General features: G+C 37.2%; 2 protein-coding genes and 1 pseudogene across 2 annotated transcripts in view; all 3 read right to left on the bottom strand.

Annotated features, from left to right (window-relative positions):
* Positions 1-1,659: 1,659 nt before the first annotated feature.
* On the bottom strand, positions 1,660-6,570 carry LOC149001407 (uncharacterized). The gene is made up of 5 exons (XM_089137026.1): positions 5,284-6,570; positions 4,686-4,717; positions 4,086-4,168; positions 3,733-3,891; positions 1,660-3,550 (listed from the first exon to the last, which is right to left on the bottom strand). Exons 1-5 carry the CDS (start codon positions 6,366-6,368, stop codon positions 1,925-1,927), a joined length of 2,985 nt encoding a protein of 994 aa, XP_088993152.1. The 5' UTR covers positions 6,369-6,570; the 3' UTR covers positions 1,660-1,924.
* Positions 6,571-9,639: 3,069 nt separating this feature from the next.
* On the bottom strand, positions 9,640-11,734 carry LOC149001408 (F-box protein At2g26160-like; annotated as a pseudogene).
* A 1,101-nt stretch (positions 11,735-12,835) lies between these two features.
* LOC149001409 (Cation efflux family protein) overlaps positions 12,836-21,195 on the bottom strand; it is a 28,863-nt gene continuing 20,503 nt past the window's right edge. The window contains exons 5-10 of the mRNA XM_089138445.1: positions 17,888-17,976; positions 17,577-17,646; positions 16,738-16,776; positions 14,496-14,646; positions 14,320-14,409; positions 12,836-13,985 (exon numbers count right to left, since the gene is read on the bottom strand). Coding sequence (XP_088994571.1) covers positions 13,884-13,985; positions 14,320-14,409; positions 14,496-14,646; positions 16,738-16,776; positions 17,577-17,646; positions 17,888-17,976 — 541 coding nt within the window. The 3' untranslated portion in view covers positions 12,836-13,883. The remainder of the gene's footprint in view (positions 13,986-14,319; positions 14,410-14,495; positions 14,647-16,737; positions 16,777-17,576; positions 17,647-17,887; positions 17,977-21,195) is intronic.

Consider the following 21,195-nt stretch of genomic DNA (forward strand, 5'->3'; position numbering starts at 1 on the left):
AGGGTAAAAGATCTCAACTCCATTTTCTTTGTCTCAATCTCCCATGCAAATAAATGTTTATCCATACCTCCATCATCGTGCAAATATTGGATTCCTTTATCACACAATTTTTTTAATGTCAAATTGAAATCATTGCAAAGAAGAGGTCAAACACTTAGCTTAGCTTCTACTTCACATAGAGTTGGACAGGAGCATTTGGGAGTCTTACCAAGAGGGCTAAACTTGATATGATGCTGAAACGACAAAGAAACAAGACTAAACAGAAGAATGGATTGAAAAATGGAGAATTTTGTCTCTCAAAAGTTTATTAAGAAATAACAATATTTAGCTGCCTCCAAAAGACACACAAAACATGATTTTATAGTACAAAAAACCTAAAAATGAAATAAAATAAAATAAAATTATGAAAATTCCACTGAAAGTAGTAAAATGCCTAAAACGCCCTCAAACCATCCCGAAACGCGAAAAATGATGTCCATCACTACAATGTTGTGGATCCTTCTCACGAGCTCGTTTCAGATCAACGTGATGAATTTCAGTTCATTATGAGCGCAGAACCCTGAGATACCCCATGTGCCACCCCATATGCATCACTTGATATATAATTTGCAACTTAATTAACAAATCTAGGACCAGAGGATAAATGATAATGCTCAAAAGACTACTTAAGATGCATGATATCTTCTAGTATAACAAGCACTTATGTAAAAGGAACAAACTCTTTGAAAACCATCTCCAACAAATCCACAGAGTGTGATTCTGCCTTCAACTTAAGAAATCTTTTTTTCCTGGCAAAACCCAAGCCTAATCTAAGAGCTAATGTCTTGGCCACTAGAGAAGAATTGATATGAATATAACTTCTTAAACATCATTGTGCCTGTTTGTTTACATTCATGAATGCGAAATGTATACTCGTTTGGTTGTGAAAATCCCTGGATTTATGAAATATAGAGATTCATCTTTTTACACTAAAAACGTGAATTTGTAAAAGCGTTGAACATTTGCACATTTGCAAAAATCACGTCGACCAAATAATTTTGTGGATGAATCCACATATTTCATTCCACAGATTCATGTTAACCAAACAGTTAATTTTATGAATTATGACTCCATAAATTTGAAATCCCCAGACTCATGTAACCATACAGGCCCTCACTCAATTGATGATGGTGAATATAAAATTAATAGCAAATTTAGGAACAAAGAGAGCATCATTTATTATTTTTTTACTTCAGATATATAAAAAAGTGAAGTAGATAAAAGGTACGTATAGTTTCTTCAGAAATTACTCTCATGCATACCTTATCCATAATAAATATCTTGAGAGAAGGTGTTAGCACACGGTACACCACTAACATAGGTGTTCTTGAGAAATAAACACAAAAATATCCTGAAAACTAAAGTATCTATAATACCAATACAGCAGCAAGATTAACTATGTACAAACATAGAGAGGATTTATCTCATAAAAGGAAGTATCAACTAAAAGACTCGCCCAATATTTTATTTTAGTTTTTCCGTTAATGTGCTTAATCGGACGAGTATTCATATCTGAAAGTTCGATCTTCACCAAAAAGTATGAATCTTACTCAAAAGCAATGCTATGTTGACATTACCCTTCATCTTTACATTCCATTAAATTACACGGATTATATTAAAGCATGTATCCTACGTGATTGCCAACCCAATTTCATAAGGCTATGATTTGTAGAAGGGCATGCAGAGATATCCGTGTAGGCTTCCACGACAATGTTAATACAAATTAATGACTGTAAAGAATGACTCCAAAAGGGGAGAAAAGACTGAAAGGAAAAACATCTCTTGTTCACAGGATAAAAGAAACACAGCTTTGTCTTCTTAAGATGAACTGGAGTTCATTTTCATCGAAACTATCACTTGGAATTACCGGATAAATCAGCATACATCAATTGTTACCCTCGTAGCTTACTGAAATATTTTCACTGAAATCACAGCCACCACCACTAGCATCATAAGTTACCGAAACATCTTCACTAAAATCAGCACCACTAGCATCATGGCTTGCTGAAGCATCCGTACTAAATTCATAGCCGCCACCATCACCATAGCTTCCTGACATATCTGCACCTCCAAGCATCTGATTTGGGTCATTATCATCATACCCAGCAGCTCCATGCATCTGGTTTGGATCATTATGATCATATCCAGCACCTTCTTGCATCTGGTTTGGGTCATTATGATCATATCCAGCACCTCCTTGCATCTGGTTTGGGTCATTATGATCATATCCAGCACCTCCATGCATCTGGTTTGGATCATTATGATCATATCCAGCACCTCCATGCATCTGGTTTGGGTCATTATCATTATATCCAGCACCTCCATGCATCTGTTTTGGATCATTATCATTAAATCCAGCATCTCCATGCATCTGGTTTGGATCATTATCATACCCCGCATGAGCTTCAAACCCAACTTGTCCTGGCTCATGAACATCATACCCAGCACCTCCATGCATCTGGTTTTGATCATTATCATACCCAGCACTCTGAATCATAGTGTATGGCTGCATCATACTCCCTTGAGCAGGCCTACGGGGAGGAGCATACATAACTGGTTGTGAAGGCATGTAGGCAGGCCTAGATTGAGGTCTATATTGATACTGAGGAATTGCAGGTCTTTGCATTCTTTGTTGATAAATCGGCCGAATCTGAGGTTGACTCATCGGTGTTGGCTGGGCAACTACAGTTCTACGCACTGTTTGTTGATAAATGGGCTGAGCCTGAGGTTGAGTCAGGGATGGTAGCTGGGCAACTACTGTTTGCTGCACTGTTTTCTGATAAATCGGCCGAGGCTGAGGCTGGATCTGTAGTTGTTGTTGAGGAATTGCAGTTCCCCTTGCTGTTTGTTGATAAAACGGCCGAGTCTGAGGTTGAGTCTGTGGTGGTGTTTTGGGTTGGGAAACTGGAATTCCCTGAACAGTTTGTTGATGAATCGGGTGAGTCTGAGGCTGTGGTGGTGCTTTGGACTTAATCCTAGCACAACCCAGATGAGCATCATATTCACATGAACTGCACCTGTACAGCCAATGTTTAGAGCCCATCTGCTGACAAATATCACAAGAGAAGGTCATGGTTGGGTAGGGTGGAGAGAAGGTGAGAGTGAGTGGGTGATGGTGGGATTGATGGTTAATGGACAATGGCATAAGAGCACAGAGAGCATGTATATCTATGTTGCAGATCTGGCAATGGTAAGAGAATCCATTTCCTGATCTACCACAAGCATCACAGTTGAAAAACCCATCTGGGTATGCAGGAACAGGAAGGAGAGTTAGTGCGTGGTTTGGGTCAACAGGATGATTTATGAACTGAGCGATGTTAGAGCATGCACTATGAAGGAAGTAATTACAAGGCTTGCAGACAAAGAATTTATCAGAAACATTAAACTTGCAACCTGCACATGAAGCTGTAACCTTTGTGGTTACCTGTTGGGAGACTTGTAGTTCCAAGGGATGTGTGTGGCTGAAATGTTGGATTGAAGGAGAAGGAGAATTCAACTTTGGATTTCCCATCTCTCACCCACGCTCGTTCTCTGGTTCTGAACTGAAAAACTCCAACACCACAAATGGGTTTTGCAGATTGTTACACCATGAAAGCTTGAATTATAGGACAAGGATAATGGTTAATAAGGTCTATTGTTGACTTGGGGTTTTTTTCTAAGTCAACTATAATGGTAATGCATTGTATAGATCACGTAAATTTCTTTTTCGTTTTCTTCAGCAACTGTAAGATTTAATAATGAATCTGAGCTGTTGGTTCTATGTATTTTCCCTTTTCTGCGGTTGACGCGTGAATCTGTCGACGAAATGTTCTTCACTGGTTCTGGGGTAGGCACATATGATAATGGGTCTATCTAACAGGAACCCAGGAAAACCCAAGTGTGAATATGATAGGGCTCTGAGTTGGATTTGGGTTTTAGTAATGCAAATTGCAATGGTTGGGGAGCTGATTAAGCTACACTAGAAGATTCATTTCTCATGTAGAACATTTTCAGTGTAAATTAAGAAAGAAAAAAAAAAAAAAAAAAAAGAATGTAATCGTGTGTACCTCTCTCCCATTAATCGCTTTGACGTGAAAGATATCAATATAGGTTGCATCATTACACAGACCTGTGCATTTCTTTGACATTCCTGTATCAATAAATAAGATTTAAGTATGATTGCTTGCTTGGTGTTCATTATTTAATGGATAAGTCAGAGCTGTTTCAGGGCCTTAATGGGTTGTGCTGGGGTATGTGGTTCCAACCTTAGTTTTCTACTGTTCCTGATAGTACGAATATCCATTTATATATGACTCTTGCTGACCATCAATGAAATTGTTTAACTCAATTTATTGCGGTAAATTGAAAATTTTCAAGCTTTTTGAATTCTCAAAAGTAAATACCCTTTGATCAGGTTCTATGTTATTGAGTGATTGTGGGGATTGTAGGACCAAGGTAGCAGTCAGCAGGTTTCATTCCTGAGATCAACTAGGTATTACAATCACTAGTTAAGTAAATTTGATATCTATATTAAGAAGAAAAACAAATAGAGTGTACAAGTTGTTTTTCTGGTAAACAATAGTGTACAATTTGCTACTTATTTATATTATTCTTCAATGCAAGAATTTATATAAATGAAGTAAATGTATCTTGGTTGTGTTTGTCACGTCTCTTTACATTTCCATTTCCATTTGCAACACTGTTGACCATTCATTTAATTACTAAAGATCTAATTCTAATACCTCAAATCATAGTTTATATGACTGGCCTATTATCTCTAGTTATTAAGTACAAATTTTTTTTGGATTAATAAGAAAAAAGAAAAAAAGTACAAGCACCTAAACATCAAACTACATATTGTTTTCCCATATTGGAGTTAGGTGGTAAACAAAATTTGAGGCATACCTATCAAGACAGACATCAAGTTGCAGATTGGGAAAACGTTGTGATGGAGTAAACTAAAACTAATCTATCCATTTTGAAGTTTAAGTACAATTTCATACTTGTGTTATTTGTTTCACATATAAGGTGCCAGTATAAGCATGAACATATATACAATTTAAAGCATTGTGATTAGGCATAAATCTTATATCCAGACAGTAAATTATAAGCATTATGTCAAGTGATGATACAACTGAACTCAAACATTTTGTTTTATAGTCTTCTTTGAAACACTGAATACAATTTGACTCCAAATTTTTGTTCACAAACTGATCAACCAACAATTATAATTTCTAAAAGCTACAACTTTTTAGTTAACAGGACCAATTTCCAAAATCTGCACCACCAAAGCTTGATGAAATATCTACACCACAATCATAGTTGACATTACCAAAATCAATTCCCCCATTGAAACCACCATTAAAATCTATCCCCACATCCCAATTGCAACTAGAATCAGTAGCATCACCTCCCCCGCCGCCGCTGCCGCTACCCATAGTATTTTGCGCGAAAGTACTACCAAATTGTGAAGCTGCACTGTGAAGCAAACTGTTATAAAGACCATTGCCTTGCTGCATAATTCCCTGATTAGGCCTGAAGGCTCCATAGACAACCTGGTTTGGGTTATTCATGTTTGGAATCATGTTGGTGTTTCTCTTGAACAGATTGCTGAAAACACCGTTACCCTGTGGAACACTCCACTGATTAGGCCTAGCAGCAGCTCCAAACACAGTCTGATTTGGGTTTGGAATGTTCATGCATGTAGGCGAATAAGAAGGCACAAACTGAGAACCATTTTGATACTGAGGAACCCCAGTTGTCTGTACTGTTCGTGGATTAATACTGGGTTGAGGCTGAGTTCGGATCTGTGGAAGTGTTCTGGGCTTTGTGCTTGCACAACCCAGATGAGCATCAAATTCACATAAATTGCATCTGTAAAGCCAATGATTTAAGCCTATCTGCTTGCATATATCACAAGAGAAGCCCTTGTTCTGGTAAGGAGGTGAGAAGGTGAGACTAAGTGGGTGATGGTGGGATTGGTGACTTATGGACAATGGCTTAACAGCACAGAAGGTATGTATATCTTTGCCACAAGCCTTACAATGGTAGGAAAAACCACTCCCAGTTTGACCACAAGCATCACAATTGAAAAACCCTTCTTGGTATGCAGGAACAGGAAGGAGAGAGAGTGTATGACCTGGATCTGCAGAATGAGTGATTTGCTGAGGCATTTTAGAACATGAGAGGTGAAGGTTGAAGTTACAGGTCTTGCAGCCATAGAATGTATCAGGAACATTCAACTTGCAACATGAGCATGAAAATATAACATTCATAGCTACCTGTAACTCCAATGGGTGTGGATGACTAAAATGTTGGATTGAAGCAGGAGGACAATTGGGTCTTCCCATCTCTGATAACTCACTGATTCTGTCTGAACTGAAACTCAAATTTCTCAAATGGGTCTTTCAGTTTATACCATGGAAGTATCAAACAAAGCTTATCCCATCTTTAGAAATTTTCCAAGTCAACTATCTTTGTATTTCCTTACCATTTTCTTCTACACTTGATAATGACTTCTGGTTCTCTGCCTATTATTTTAAAGTTGAGCTCTTCTTTTCTTTTCCTTTCTGGGTTTTACGCGTGAATCTGTGGACAAAGTATTCACTTAAGTATACAAGTTTGGCCATCGAACTTCCATGTCAATGAAGTCAATGATTAGATGTGGTCCATAATCTTCCATTAGTAACTAAATTAAACATTAATTAACAGCTTCCACTGGACACTAATTAATTTTTAAAAAATCTTAGGATATGCAATATAGCATTTTCAATGAAGTACTAAAGAAATTCCCTCCATGAGCATCATCGATCTGATGCTCAAATCAGAAAAATAAAATAAAACCTAGCTGCACTATTCGGTGAAGTGTCCAAATCACCCCTCAAAATTTGATTTATATAGTTCTAATCTCTCTCGAATGTCTTGGTCTACTAGAAGAATACATCCTCACATAGTCATATCCCTTTTGAGAATTTTGATTTCTAACATTGTGGATGGTGAAGTAAGAAGAAGAAGACGAAGAAGAAGTGTAACGATCCCCTAATTATCACACAAGAAGACATAGATTACTAGTCCATGTAATAGGATTAGGCAAACATCAAAATAGTATCATCTTAATTTTTTGAAGTAGTCCTTGCCCTAATAAAAATATAAAGCATTATTTTTTCAAGATAAGATTTTATTTTCAGTTGGCAAGTAATGTATTGATGGCTCTCCATATATGGTTGAATAACTAATAATTTATTTGAATTATTTTCAACCATTTGAATTAGTAAGGATATGTATCATGACATCTTAACTTAAAGGAAAAAAAACATGTTTTTATATTTTTTTGAAAGAGCTGTGTGGTTCGTAACTTGCTTACCTTGGCATCTTGATGTCAGAGAGGAAGGAAGAGAGTCTTATCTTTTTCTTATCCAAATTTTTCCACCTAACCAAATAAGAATTACTATTTTCAATTTCTATCAAATGTCGTTAGCTCTATTGAAAACCTTTTTATTTTTCAATCAGCGTGTCAAATATCTTTTTTGTTCAATATATTTACATCAATTTTCTAAGAATAATCACATATTCACATATAGGGTTTTCTTTCCACCACGCCTTTTCTTCTAAATTCCCTTCTCTTGACATTTGACTTTTCTAATAAAATTTCCTCAGCCACAAAAAAGCATCATTACATTTATATATAAGGTTTTAGTAGATTCTTCCAGATATCTTTTGATGTGCAATTGAATCTCATTATTACTCCCCAATGAAAATTTTGGTTCAATTTCTTCTGTTTTACTTCAATGGAATAAGTTAAGAGTTCGAGGGTTACTTATTTTTTTCATTAAAATCTCCTTATTCTGCCAACGCAGATCCGTTCTAGTGGTTGAAACCAACACCTTTTAGTGAAGAGGTCGTGAATTCGAATCTCGCTGAGGCATATTAATATTCCATCCTCCGAAAATGAACTAGATAAAATTTCAAAAATAAGACTCAATTTTCTCCCATTGCCAACCATACACAACTAGCAAAGTAAAATATAGAGGTTTTTCCTTGAATCCCTAGATGGCGACTAGCATCTAGAGTGGGCAACCATACATTAAGTAGGTTTAGCATTTTATTTTTTTTTTAGTTTTGGATTAAATGTCTTTTAATAAAACAAGTGGATTTTTAATATTACCAAGTGTGCGAGAATCTTTTTCAATGACACCCAAACATAGCTTAAGGTCATAACCAAGCCAAGTCAAACGACACATTAAGCTGGGTTTAGCATCTTTTCTTGCAATTTTCAGGCAACGGGATTTTTTTTTTTTTAGGGGTAGAAAGAGATGAATCTTTGAAGGAGAAAGATTTAATAAGACAAAATAAATAAATAAATAAATAAATACATAAAGTCCCTCTAATATTGAGATGACTAGATATCCAGGGGTCGAGTCTTTCGGGATAATTTGGTCCACGGTATGATCCCGATTATGTATAAAAGTTTCTCTATTCATCAATCAAGTCATTTGATTAGCTGATCTAACCTTCGTGATGGTCACTTAGATATTTAAATTGTTGTAAAGAAATTTCAAAGACAATAGGTTATTCATATATTACTTCATTAACTAAGGGGGAAAAGGGACAAACAAAGCCATGGTGAATTGATTCCTATTATTAGTCACCATAAAAATTCTTGGTCCATTATTTCGCTTCATTGGAATAATCTAAGAGTTTTTGAAAATCTTTAGTGGTTGCTCATTTAGTGGAAGACCAACATCTTTAAATATGAGGTCAAAACTTCAAATTCCCTTCAAACAAGAATAAACTTGATGTTATATTTAAATTATACATAATAATTACCTCTTGAAGATGTAGTCAAGATGCGTAACTCAGACAAACCACAATCTCCCCCCCCCCCAAACAACACCCCCACAAAAAAAAAAGTTAAAGAGCTTGAGGAGTCCTTATTTCTCCGTTAAAATCTCCCTGTAGCACTTCGACGTAAAAGTGTAAAGACAAGATTTTATTTTCTCTATTGTAAAAAAGACACATCTAACAAAGTAAAATATAGATGTTTTTCCTCAAATTACCCAACATCGATTAGTATATGAAGTCAACAACATTTTCCTCCAAAATCCATTTAGGATGTTGATTGTTCAAATTTGCACCATTAAACAATATGTAATCGTGGTGCGCGCAAGCTCGCCCGAATGAACCTCGTATCCAAAAAAAAAAAAAAAAACAATATGTCAAGTGGGTTTAATATTTTTTTGGTTCAACCAAGTGGATTTGATATTAACAAGTGGGAAAGTATCTTCTCCTGACTCCTGGTATCCAAACATGGGTTATGTCACAACTAGGCCAAGTCAAAAAGCCACCAACTACATGGATTTTTATTTGCGATAGCAGTTGCCTGCTGTTGCCGATGGCTAGGATTAAGCCACATATGCAAAAGGAAATCAGACAATATGGGGTTGGGGAAGAATAAGAAATGCAGAGAGGAGAGTTAGGAGTGGAGAGACAATATTCATCTTTAAACCATCTTACATTTATAGACTTGGACTGTTTCCTATTCGTAAGAGCATTTTACCCTTTATCCTGATATTCTCTTAGAATTCACACTCTTATTGGCCATACCCATATATCATGACCTAACTATATAATAGGATCATAACATCTACTCTTGAATAAACCAAATGGGTGGCCGAAAGGATGACAAGCACTCTAGGTGTAATGAGGTTCGATAAGTAGTTCATCTTCCAAGTGAAAAACTCCCATGTCGCTGCCACCCAACGTTTAGACAGATAGGCTTCATGTGCTTTAAAATAGTCATCTGTGAAGTAAATATGATCTCTTTTTTACGCCAACTTGGTCAGCCTCACTAGGGTTATGACCACAACAATATGAAGAAGAAAAAAATATTTTAACCCAAAAAATAATGAGTTGTTATCCAAACTTTTCATCTCTACCCACAACTTGGTATGGAAGTCCAGCTTGAAAACACTAAAAGGAGTTGTTCAAATTCTACGTCTCTTATAACCTGTAATAACTCCCTGAACATTCAACCAAGTACTTCTGTCCATAACAATGTTCTTTCACAGGAGCTGTGATTAGTGTCGTTTTCGGATCATCACCAATATCACAAAAGAAAACTTCCCCGTGCCAATTTATCGCATAAAACTGTTCCTCGTAGTATATTACATCGGTGAATGCAGAAAAATTATTCGGAATGAGAGTCCATGTTTTATCTCCAGGTCTTGCAAACCCTATTCTCTCCGAGTCAGAATAGAAAGCCACTGCTATAAAATCAGGGTTTGAAGGGTTAGATGACAATACAACTCTTTGAATGAAGTAGTTACACATTTCTTCGGTGGTGAAACCTTAATTCAGATAGTCCTCCTGATCCGAGAACGTAGTTTGATGTGGAATTTGAAATTTTGAACTTTGCTATATGGGTTTAACAGTTTGGATTGATAAGCTTTCGTCCACCGTCACCAACCACCCTTTAGAAGATCCGACTAAACGCTTTCCGCGGGCTTGGGGCAGCTCTAACTCGATAACTTCACACCTAGATAAACTGTAGAAGCCACGGATCATGCTGTTATCCTCCCTCTCAGGAAGCACCAACAGTCGTTCCTGGGAAGTTGGTGCACCATGCGATCCATAAGATTAATGCCCAAAGTATTTCAAAGAAGCTAGCAGCCTATATGAGAATTTAGACATCAGCATTGGGTTTCGGACTTAGAATTAACACAGAATGAAATTAACTGAACTTGAACTCACAGAGAAAGATGTACATACCAGAGGAAGAAGTTCGATTGCTTTGGCATTGGCGATTAGGCCACCCTAACCTCAGTTTAACCTCTCCTTTCAAACATTTGGATTCTAATATTTTTATCAAATAAATGTATTTGTATCCTATGTCGTCTTTGGGGAACATGCAAGACTACCATTTCCTAATAGCTCCATTTTTGCTTTATCTTATCTTGAACTGTTAAATATTGATGTTTGGGGTCCACTCCTCTTTACATTTATGTATGGTGTCCCTTATTTTTTAGTAGCTGTTGATGATTACTCACAAAGTACTTGAATTTATTTAATGGCTTCAAAAACTAAGGTAAATCATCTCATTGTTCAATTCATGGCTATGGTTCAGACTCAATATAGCACCCATATGAAATGACTTCCTTCCGATAACGAAATTAAATTTTCTAATGCATCCATATCAACCTCATTTAAATGTTTCTCATCGATTTCTATATTAGCTTAAGGCCACCCATGGCTAAGGAATTTTCTTTTTCTTCTACTAATTCGACGCTTTCCTCATGCATATTATGATTCAAACTAGGCCACTTGCCCAACAACACGACATTCCACAATAGGCTATTGTATTTTCCTTGGATCTACCTTTGTTTTGTAGAAGACAAAAAAGCAACATGCAATATCTAGCTCTTCAGCTGAGGCTGAAAATCAAGCAATGGTAGTCTCCTCATGTGAACTCACTTGGTTATCGATCTTATCTATTACATGACGTTGGACTGCCAGTTCCCATCAAATATTCCTTTACATTGTGATAATCAAGCAACTCTCTACTTCACTGCAAACCCTATCTTCCATGAGTGTACGAAGCACGTACATCGAGATCGATTGCCATGTCGTATGAGAGAAGCTTCAACAGGGTCTTATTCAACCGATCAACATTACCACTAGTTAACAAATCTATGATGTTTTTACTAAAGCACTTAGGCATGGACACTTAGATCAACTTATATCTAAGTTGGGCGTTCAAAATCTCCATGCTCCAACTTGAGGGGTAGCCTTAGCATGTCAACTTATGCCACTCATCTATCTTATCTACTCCCTCTAATTTTTCTATTAATCTCTATTCTACAACTAGCTAATTGATTGATTCTATAGCTAGCTAATTAATTGATTCTAATCAAAAGATCATTTCTATTAGCTAACTAATTTATTTATTCTATAGCTTTCTAATTGGATTGTAAATACCTTTTTCATACATTTCATTTTAGGTAGACTTTTGTTATAACTTTGTACATATATCCCCATAAATATTGTAATCAAGCATGGAAATTTTCAAACCAATATGCACGTTTTACTTTTTTTTATTTTTTTCAAATTTTTTTTTCTCACTTAATATGAAGATCCATCAAAGATTCCTTTTGCACTGTGTAATAGAAAAGATTCTAGGGTTTTATTAGTCCTAGAAGATACAAGAAGGTTGGAGGACCTCTTGGTAATAATGAAGTAGAGAGAAGTAAAAAGCATCAACAAACGATTGATGTCTTCAATGATTGCTTTTGAATGCCAATCCAGATTGTGAGGTTGATCATTCAAGGCCAATAAAAGGGGAAGGCAGTGAATAGTAGATAAGTGCAAGAAGAGAGCAACATGAAGGGAAGGCCATTGGAGATCCTTTCGGCCTCCATGATTTTAGTAGATGAAGAGGGTGACATGATGCCTCTAATTGTAATAAAACAATCCCCTAGATCCCAAATAATACAACCCATTCCACCAAAATTTGTGGTAGAGTTCCAAGCAAGATTTGTGAAGATGCAATAAGCATTTGGATTCACGACAAAGATGGGGCTTGGGAATGTGTGGTTGATGCGGCAGGCCATAGTTTCTCAAGTATGAGAAAGAAGCCTGGCTGAGGTAGCCTCAATTTTTGGCTCGCAATGCTCGAAGTTAGAATGATTGTGGTCCTTGTAAACCTATCACATCCTGGCTACCCATAGATGACAAAGTCCTCCATCACTGTCCCGTAGGGAGAAAGCATGATTGAGTGAGAATATCCAATTTTGGATGAAGCGCCCGACATGGTGGTGGCCTTTTTTTTTACATTTCATAATAGGCTTTATCTCTATCACCATTCTTAACATGCTCGGCTAGAGGTTTAGGCAAAAGTGAAAGGTTTAAGAATGAATATTTGTGTCACATTTTAAGAATGAAATCTTCTGTCACATTTAAGCACTTCATTTGTTTAAACTTCCAAAAATTAGAATTGAGAGACATGGCCTATAGATTCTTTTGCAATGCCCATAATGGAAAGGGTTTTGTTAACAAATTAGAAATTAGAAAACACAACAAAAGAAGACATCGAAAATTTTAACTTTGAATGTCCAAAATGCTTGAATGCATTACCTACTAATGCTGATATGATGGAACATGCAACCAACACACATGGTTAATTTGTCTACACTTAAAATCTTATTTGTTTAGAAGTTTAGGACTAATTGGTTGTGTTTTGTGTGCATTTAGATGTAATTGAACAAGGAGAAGAAATCGAAAATGGTATGTAATTTTGCAAAATAATTAGAAAAAAAAGAAACAATTTTAAAGTTCTTAATATGTTTTTATTTCTTTTAATTGTAAACCAGATGAAGACAAATTTAACTCGGACAAGGATGAAACACCCCCAATTGATTACTATGAGATTATTAACTATGTTGATGAAGAACCTATAGAAGAAGTTCAGTAGGCAATTTTGGATGAATTTGGATTATAATGGAGAAAAATTCTCAAATTTACCAAAGGACTTTCAACTTTTCTGCAGCAGTCATATTGCATGAAATCCAGTACTAATCTATATAACAGAAATTTCTAACAAAGCCTGGTATATGGAGTAGATCTGAAATCACTAAATGCAAAACCAATCAAGGAAACAGCACACAAAGCAAATGCAGGTTGCCCCATTTGTTCTGATAAACCATATTCTTCAATAATATACTAAAAATATATCCCAAGCATCAAACATTTGAATATAACTACTACTTACTAATCATTTTCTTTTGTTTACAGTGAGAGAAGAATCTAAATATCTCATTTGGATTTTTCTTATCCGGATCCAGAAAACCAGGATGGAGAGAGGAGGAAAATGCTCAGACATACTCAGTTTGAACCGTCAAGTCTTGTACGCCCAAGTCGTGGTATAAACCATGGACATGCCTTAGTATTGGATGATCATCTGCTTCCTTCTTCACCTGTTAATATCATACATTTACATCAGACGACCTGATCTATAATCCATGCAGAACAAGCTAACAAAAGAATGAAATCATTCAAGCCACCAAGAAGGGGCAAGGTTTAGCATTCAGCAATTTCCCCTTCCCCACTCTTGTAACATATCCGCTCCAATGTAATGTAGCGTGGGAGCAATTTACTTAAAAGTCCGCATCTTCTACCCCCCGTGTGTCTTCTGACCTTTTGGGGGTAGCAGATCCAATTACCCCCTCTTCCAAAAAAATAATAATGAGATAACGATAAGATAATGGCTATCATTTAGAATTACACAGCCAACTTCTGCAGCATCTTTACCTGTATTGAGAGACAGCCAACAACACGACCAGGCACCAGCTCCCAAAAACGAGCTTGGGAGACTTCTAGTACATCTTCAAGGTTGGAAACCTAACCAAAAATTATCTGTCATATAAAAATAAGAAGAACCTAATAGAATGGATTTTGAATGACTAAATAAAAAGGAATATTATTACTTGTCTCCAGCATTTGCTCAAAGCTGAAGAAGGTATATTTGGTGGAGCCATCTGGAGTAGAATTCCACCAGTTGCTTTAAATAAAGGCATGACAAGAACAAACACTGCAACTGAAACAAGTCCCAAACACAATACTTCAGCATTCTTAACCCTGAAATGATAAACATAAAAATTGTCAAAATTAATTGTAGACAAATTCCAAAATACTTAACAGAAACAGGTAATTTTCTTTAGAATGACAGCCAAACAAATCAATTTCCCAACATGCCAAGTGTCAGTAAGCCCAGAAAAACATAATTTTTTATTAACCAAGTGCACAATTTTGATTTCAATGGGGTCCTACAGCCTTTTCACAGCAGGTTCTTGATTGGAAGTTCATCATCCATGTCATAACCTGACATCTTCATCTGTGTTCTTGTCACTTAGGTTAGAAGAATTACTTCACTAACATAATATCAACTCTTGGTGCACAGAATTGCTTGATGCTTGACATTGTATTTGGGTGCTGCCAGAAGAGTCAGCAGAGCACTAGAATAGTCAGATGGAAGGATCACTTGAAAGGGAATACTCAACACAAATGGAGTGGCCTGAGAAACTCTATTGCCATTGCTTTTTGCCAGAGGATATGCAGATGCAGATTTACCACAATGAAATTATAGCCTGTGCTGAGGGTTCGCATGAAAAATTTTCTCCACCAGTATGACCACAAGAAAACAGCTTCTCACCTGAGCTGTGCCTAGAAAATTTTCAAGGCTGAGATATGGAAGAGTGGAAGACAGGAATTATTCAAGGGGAAAATAAGTGGATTTTGGACCAGGAATGACCATTTGCAATTGGGTGGATGTTACTCACTCCAAGATCTAGAACAACATTATCCTTCTTACTAGAACTCGTCTAACCCAGTTATGATTAATCCACAGAAAATAAAGTATCATTTTCACTGAATCCAAAATCTTTCTAGCTATTGAGGTTGTCTTTAAGAAATAAGCAATTGAGGGTGAGCCTTAGTGCAACGGTAGAAGTTGCTCCGTTTTGACAAAGAGGTCACAGGTTTAAAAGCAGCCTCTCTGTGAAAGCAGGGTTAAGTGCACACACATTTTGATCCTCCCCAAACCCCAGACTGGCGAGAGCCTTGCACACTTGGCATGCCCCTTGCCAGTAACTCTCCCAGAATACACAGTTCAAATCAAATTGATCAAGCTCAGGGATCAAACCCATCATCAGCAGGATAATTGGACATCTCAGATTCTTACCAAAAAAATATTCTTCGATCCAAGGGGTTTGAAAGGAATTAGATCCAAACAGAAAAGTTAAAAAAGTTTATTGTCTTTTCCTGCCATTGAATCAGGAGGTACAAAAATTCCTTTTTTCAAAATCGTGCTTTATCTACCTGAATCAGATTGTTTAATTGGAGATCCCGTTGGTTAGTAATAAACATCTGCTCAGAGTTCTGAACCTGTTTTGCTCTAAAAGATTCAAGTTATTTCACCGTTTTCAGAGCATATTGCTTCAGTTATAATTTTTCTTAGGCATAAATGTATCTGAACGGCTGTGTAAATAAATCCTGACATTAAATTTATTGAATTAAATCTGAACCGCTTATGATGGACGATCCAGATTTAATCCTACCAAATTCAATGGTAGGATTTCTAGGAGCATTCAGCCAAGCAATTTACATGGCCGTCCAGCCACACCACCTTCCCTTTTTCTAATATCTTTAGTTCTGAAACTGACTTTCCAAATCTGTCCATTAGTTTCAGTTCTTATTGCACAGCAACAACTCAGCCTTATCCCAACTTAGTGGGGTCAACTAAATGGATCCCAGTAGAGATTCTTTTTTTTCTTTTTTTTGGGGTGGGGGGGGGTTGTAGTGGGGGGGTTTTATCATTTTGAATCTTCATTCTGCTGTGACATTTCTTACGCTGTTATTTGGTTATTGTGACTACTATTTATTGTTGATCTGAGATTTCTAATAGCTTCTTGAGCAATCTACCTCAAGTAGGATTCTTCAGTTACTTGGAATCTATCATTTAGATTAGTCTCATATTTAAATATCCTTTGTCCTGATATTAAATATTTCATGAATTCTGGTTTCCTACTTTAAATGTGATTCTGGTCTTGTTTATATTACACAGCAACCTTAGATGATTACAAACATGTTAGAAACCATCCCATGGTTGCACCATATATGCTACCAACAGTAGGAAAAAAATGGTGATAATGTGGAAAGCAAAGAAATTACCCAAGGCTCAAAAGCCATGATGCCAGCACCAACCCTGCACTGAAGACAATAGAGATATACCGAGTTAAGAAGTATCTCCCAAAACAAAAACTAAAAAAGCAACCTCTTTCCAGTTGTTCTGAAGCTTTTGGCCACACAATCAATTCATTTTTTAGTGAGACAGTTGGACAGAAAGGAATCCCCTAGTATTGGAGATTTGGAGGCCCTTTGGAAACATCAAAATCCATGGGGATCCTCCCCAAGTTTTCTCAAAGTCCCTACTTTGTCGAACAGATCCACTCTATAAAAATAAAATAAAATAAAATAAAAAAACCATAGCATTATTCAATGCAAGGTCCGATTTATTGAAAAATCAAACCATGATTAGATGAAGATCTGGAAACGTCCATAAATTTTGGGCAACAGGTAAAAACTGTCCTTGAGAAAGAAGCCAAGACAGATGCAAGGAAAAAGGGTAATGGCCCCATCACTGTTCAGTACGCAAAATAGGAAAGCAATAGAATTGCATAAATCCTTTTAGTTGAGCACTGTTACATCATAATATTGATTTGGAGAGGAATCATCAAGAATAAGGCAGTTAGAAAAGAAAAATAGTAGAACATTCAAGGCCGACAGTTCACCATTTTTATGAAGCTGAAAAACATGGCTTTGCCTTAATGTATCCTCTTAGATATCACCTAAACCAGGTTTAATGCTTAGGCTTTATCTGTACACCTTGACTACCCTCAAGACAGAGAGAGAGAGAGAGAGAGAGAGAGAGAGAGAGAGAGAGAGAGAGAGAGAGAGAGAGAGAAGAGACAGAGACAGAGACAGAGACAGAGACAGAGACAGAGATATACCTACGGATGGAATCTGCAAGAACATGTAAACATACAGAGTGGTAATTCATGTCTTCAGCTTTCCTGTAAGCTGCATGCAAGTACATAAAATCAGATGTACAAACCTAAGCATAAAATGAAGTAGCAGACTCTGCTCCTAATCATGCAGACAGGCACCTTGCGGCCCTAAAGCAAGCATACAAATTCATATGCATTTGCACTCATTAAAACACATAAAAATGGTTTATCTATTATCTGGTAAGAGGTAAGTCCGAGTCTATTAGTGTCAAAGTTCATCTAAAGACTAAAAGTACTCTTTGCAAAAGCCTTACCAAGATTAATACGGGCATAGTTCCGGAAGAACCAAACACCAAGAAGGTTCACCAATAAATTTGTCACCGCAGAGACAATCAAATAATGCCTAAAAGAAGACATCCATTAAAAAAAATGAAGATAGAAATTAAATACACCATAACAAAAAAGTATCAAAGAAGTTCAACAAGCAAGACATGGTATAAGAATGTCCATAAACCTTCAACTAATTATTCTCTTCTGGTTCTCACTCGTTAGAAATGTGGGAGAACAAGAAGAGGCAAAGCTTACATCAAGCAAAGAGGGACACAGCAAGACCAGCTGTGCCATGGAGACCACAAAACAGCAAGAGATGGGGCTTAAGAGCAGAGTTGTCAAGTGGCAACTCACAGAAGACCAGTACCCTGTGGAGTCCAACGAGACAAGTTGCCTATGAGCTAAGGCCACGGGTAGCCACACCAAAAACTTGTCTTGCCCTTAGAAATTATAAGTTTGTCATTTCTTGTTTCTATCCGTAGTTACTATAATCTCAGTTTTACCCCTCCTATTTTCTACATTTTTTTAACCTTCTTACTTCCACATTATGATATATTACACATAATACAATGAATTCCTAGTAATATGATCTGGGATGTTAGAGGGTGGGCAATAGGGCAATGGTAAAGGTTGCTCCATCATGACCAAGTGGTCACAGGTTTAAGTACAGAAACAGCACAAAAGCAGCTGTAAGGCGACGTACATAATGGTCCTCACTCCTCACAACATACTGCAGTGGATGGAGCCTCGTGCACTAGATATGCCCTTTATGGCCTGGGATATAACAATGGCACACACTAGAGCATCAACGGGCTTGCTGCCACAGTGGCTTGCCTTGGCCCCATGAAAACTATAAATGACAAAGTGCTCATCCATCCTCATACAGATTCCATGAATGGCCGACATTATTATAAGATGGAGGAAGACAAAATGGTTCAGCAACAACTGGCCCATCGAACCAGGCTCTGAGAGGCCAGGATTGGACCAGGTCAAGCCAGACCAACAGAGTCTAGACGACCCAAAAAGAGTTGCATGAAATTTCTTGAAACCCGCCTTTGATCAGTCAACTTCAGTTGCTGTCTAGTCGTTTCTAAATTTGGTTGTCACTGCATGTTATAAAGGATGGATTGTAAAAATTTTAGTAGCTTCTATTTCCAACAAGTCACTACTTTGATTGTTTGGTATTTCATCAGATATTTTTAACTTCTTTAATTTTGTAAGCTGGCCTGAGTCATTAAATAACAGCCATTGTAAGAGAATGGCAATTGATTGTTGAATGAAAATTTGAGGCTAATACTTGCTCTTTATGGGAAATATTCCCCTTGATCAACAGCTGAGATAGTGGCTGAGAGACTCAGGACAGAGGAAGTCCAACCCCTTTATTTTATTTTTACTCTTGTGTTTTCTGACTGCCGCTATTTGAAGATCATTATTCCACCAAAGCTGTGGCCAAGCCTCTGCTACTGGTTGACGAAGAATCTAAGCGTTGCTGAAAATCAAGTCCAAAGCCTGCCTTAAGCCAACTAGAGCCCTCCTGTGCTCTTTCTGTTTCTGTGAGTTGAAGACCACTATTTCTCCTTTGGTTGAATTGCTGCAGGGTCACTGCTACTGTACAAAGAAGACTCCATATGTGCTGTTGAGATCAACTCATACCACCAGCCCATAGTCCGCTCCATTATCTGGTACAACCTGGGTTTCCCCTGCAAAACCAAGCTTCTATTGGAACTTACTCCAAGTCCTACTGATGCAGGGAGAAATTGGCTCACAAGGTTCTTTTTCAAAACCTGATACACAGGTTGGTCCAAGACTGACACCAAGCCAAGCCCACACACTGCGAATAAGCTGCCAAAGGTCCAGCATACCTGCAGACAGAACAGTTACTAATTCTATGTATTTTTGGTTCTAGTTTATTTCAGCAGCCAAACTCCCAATTGTCCTAATTGAGGTTCAGCTAATCTAAGGCCTCTATTTGACCGCTACGTTGGTCCTGAATTGGTCTTACTGATCAATCACACAGAACCCATGTATTTTCTCTGTTCTATGGCTCTCAATTAGGGGCGTTTGAATCCTGCTGCTGCCTCTGCAATTGAAACCATATGATGCCCAGTCAACACTTAGAATCAGCTCAGATTTGGAGGCCATTGAAAGCAACTTCAACCCCAGTTTGGCCTGCAACTTCAACCTTCTATCTCCATTCTTAGTTTCTAACTCACCTGTTGATATCTTTGAACTTAGGAGTTGTTTGGACCTGTGATTTTCAGCAACCCTCCACCTGAACTAGATGCATAACTGATAGGAATTCTAGTCTCATCCACGACCACCTGTTGCTAATCCTAAGTTGAGTCATTTGCAGTTAAATCACTGATACTGACTTACAGCTATATTACAGCTATACTGTTTAACTGTTGGTTGATACTACTGTAGTTAATGCTGGGGTGTCAGGTTACTTGTAATCTGGCCTTACAGTAGTCCTGTTCTACAAAACCCAGAAGGTGAGCTTGTCTCAACTACTGATGCAGTTAAGAGTGTCCAATTGGGCCAGCAGGCCATGGAATACCCTGATTTGAAATTATTCAAATCCATAGGCCTTGGACCTTTAATTTTTCAGTTTGCCAACATAATGTGCCTGTATGAGCCCAATAGTTCAGATTAAAAGGGGGACACGGGATCTAGTGCATAGAATGGTTTTCATGGCATCACCTGGGCATCTGCCTATTCTCCGCTTTCAGTTTTCTAGAAGATTTAGGTAATGTAAGGTCTTTATCGGGTTACTAATTTAGGTTATCACTGTTTCCTTAAAGGACTGTGCAAACTGATTTAGAAAATGCACTAGTTCTAATACATTGGTTCTCAAGTTAGTTACTTCACAAACATTTCCAATTTGTAAGTTTGTTTAGACTACGAAGTTGAGGTGCTTTATAAACTACAAAATAAGTAGCCTGATATGAAATGCAAGGGAATGAATTGATGATGGTTGATCTATTATCAATACATATTAACAAAAGGGTAAATTACACCTTAGCTGCTATGTAAAGGCCATTTTGGGTGCCTAATCTTTGGAATGGACATATAAGGGGTCCTTTTAATTAGTCTTGATCTAAAATGATGCAAAATTTCCAAATTTATCCCTAACAACCTTCACCTCCTGTCCAACCACAGCTGCAATCACTGTAGTTAAGACAGGATAGAAAGGGATAAATTTGGGAATCACCATTTTGAGAGTAGGACTAATTAAAAGGACACTTCAAATGATGCCCATTCTCTAAGACATGGTACCCAAATGGCCTTTTCA

The sequence above is a fragment of the Hakea prostrata genome, chromosome 10 (assembly GCF_041222555.1).
Source record: "Hakea prostrata isolate BN-2017 chromosome 10, UWA_Hpros_2, whole genome shotgun sequence".
Classification (NCBI taxonomy): Eukaryota; Viridiplantae; Streptophyta; class Magnoliopsida; order Proteales; family Proteaceae; genus Hakea; species Hakea prostrata.

What these genes read in the sequence shown, in the direction of transcription:
- LOC149001407 (XM_089137026.1), bottom strand. Translation starts at nt 6,368, where the DNA reads ATGGGAAGACCCAATTGTCCTCCTGCTTCAATCCAACATTTTAGTCAT. An exon ending in AAGCGATTAATGGGAGAGAG is followed by an intron (nt 3,892 to 4,085) that starts GTACACACGATT and finishes GGTTCCTGTTAG; the next exon opens with ATAGACCCATTATCATATGT. An exon ending in AAAACGAAAAAGAAATTTAC is followed by an intron (nt 3,551 to 3,732) that starts GTGATCTATACA and finishes CGTGGGTGAGAG; the next exon opens with ATGGGAAATCCAAAGTTGAA.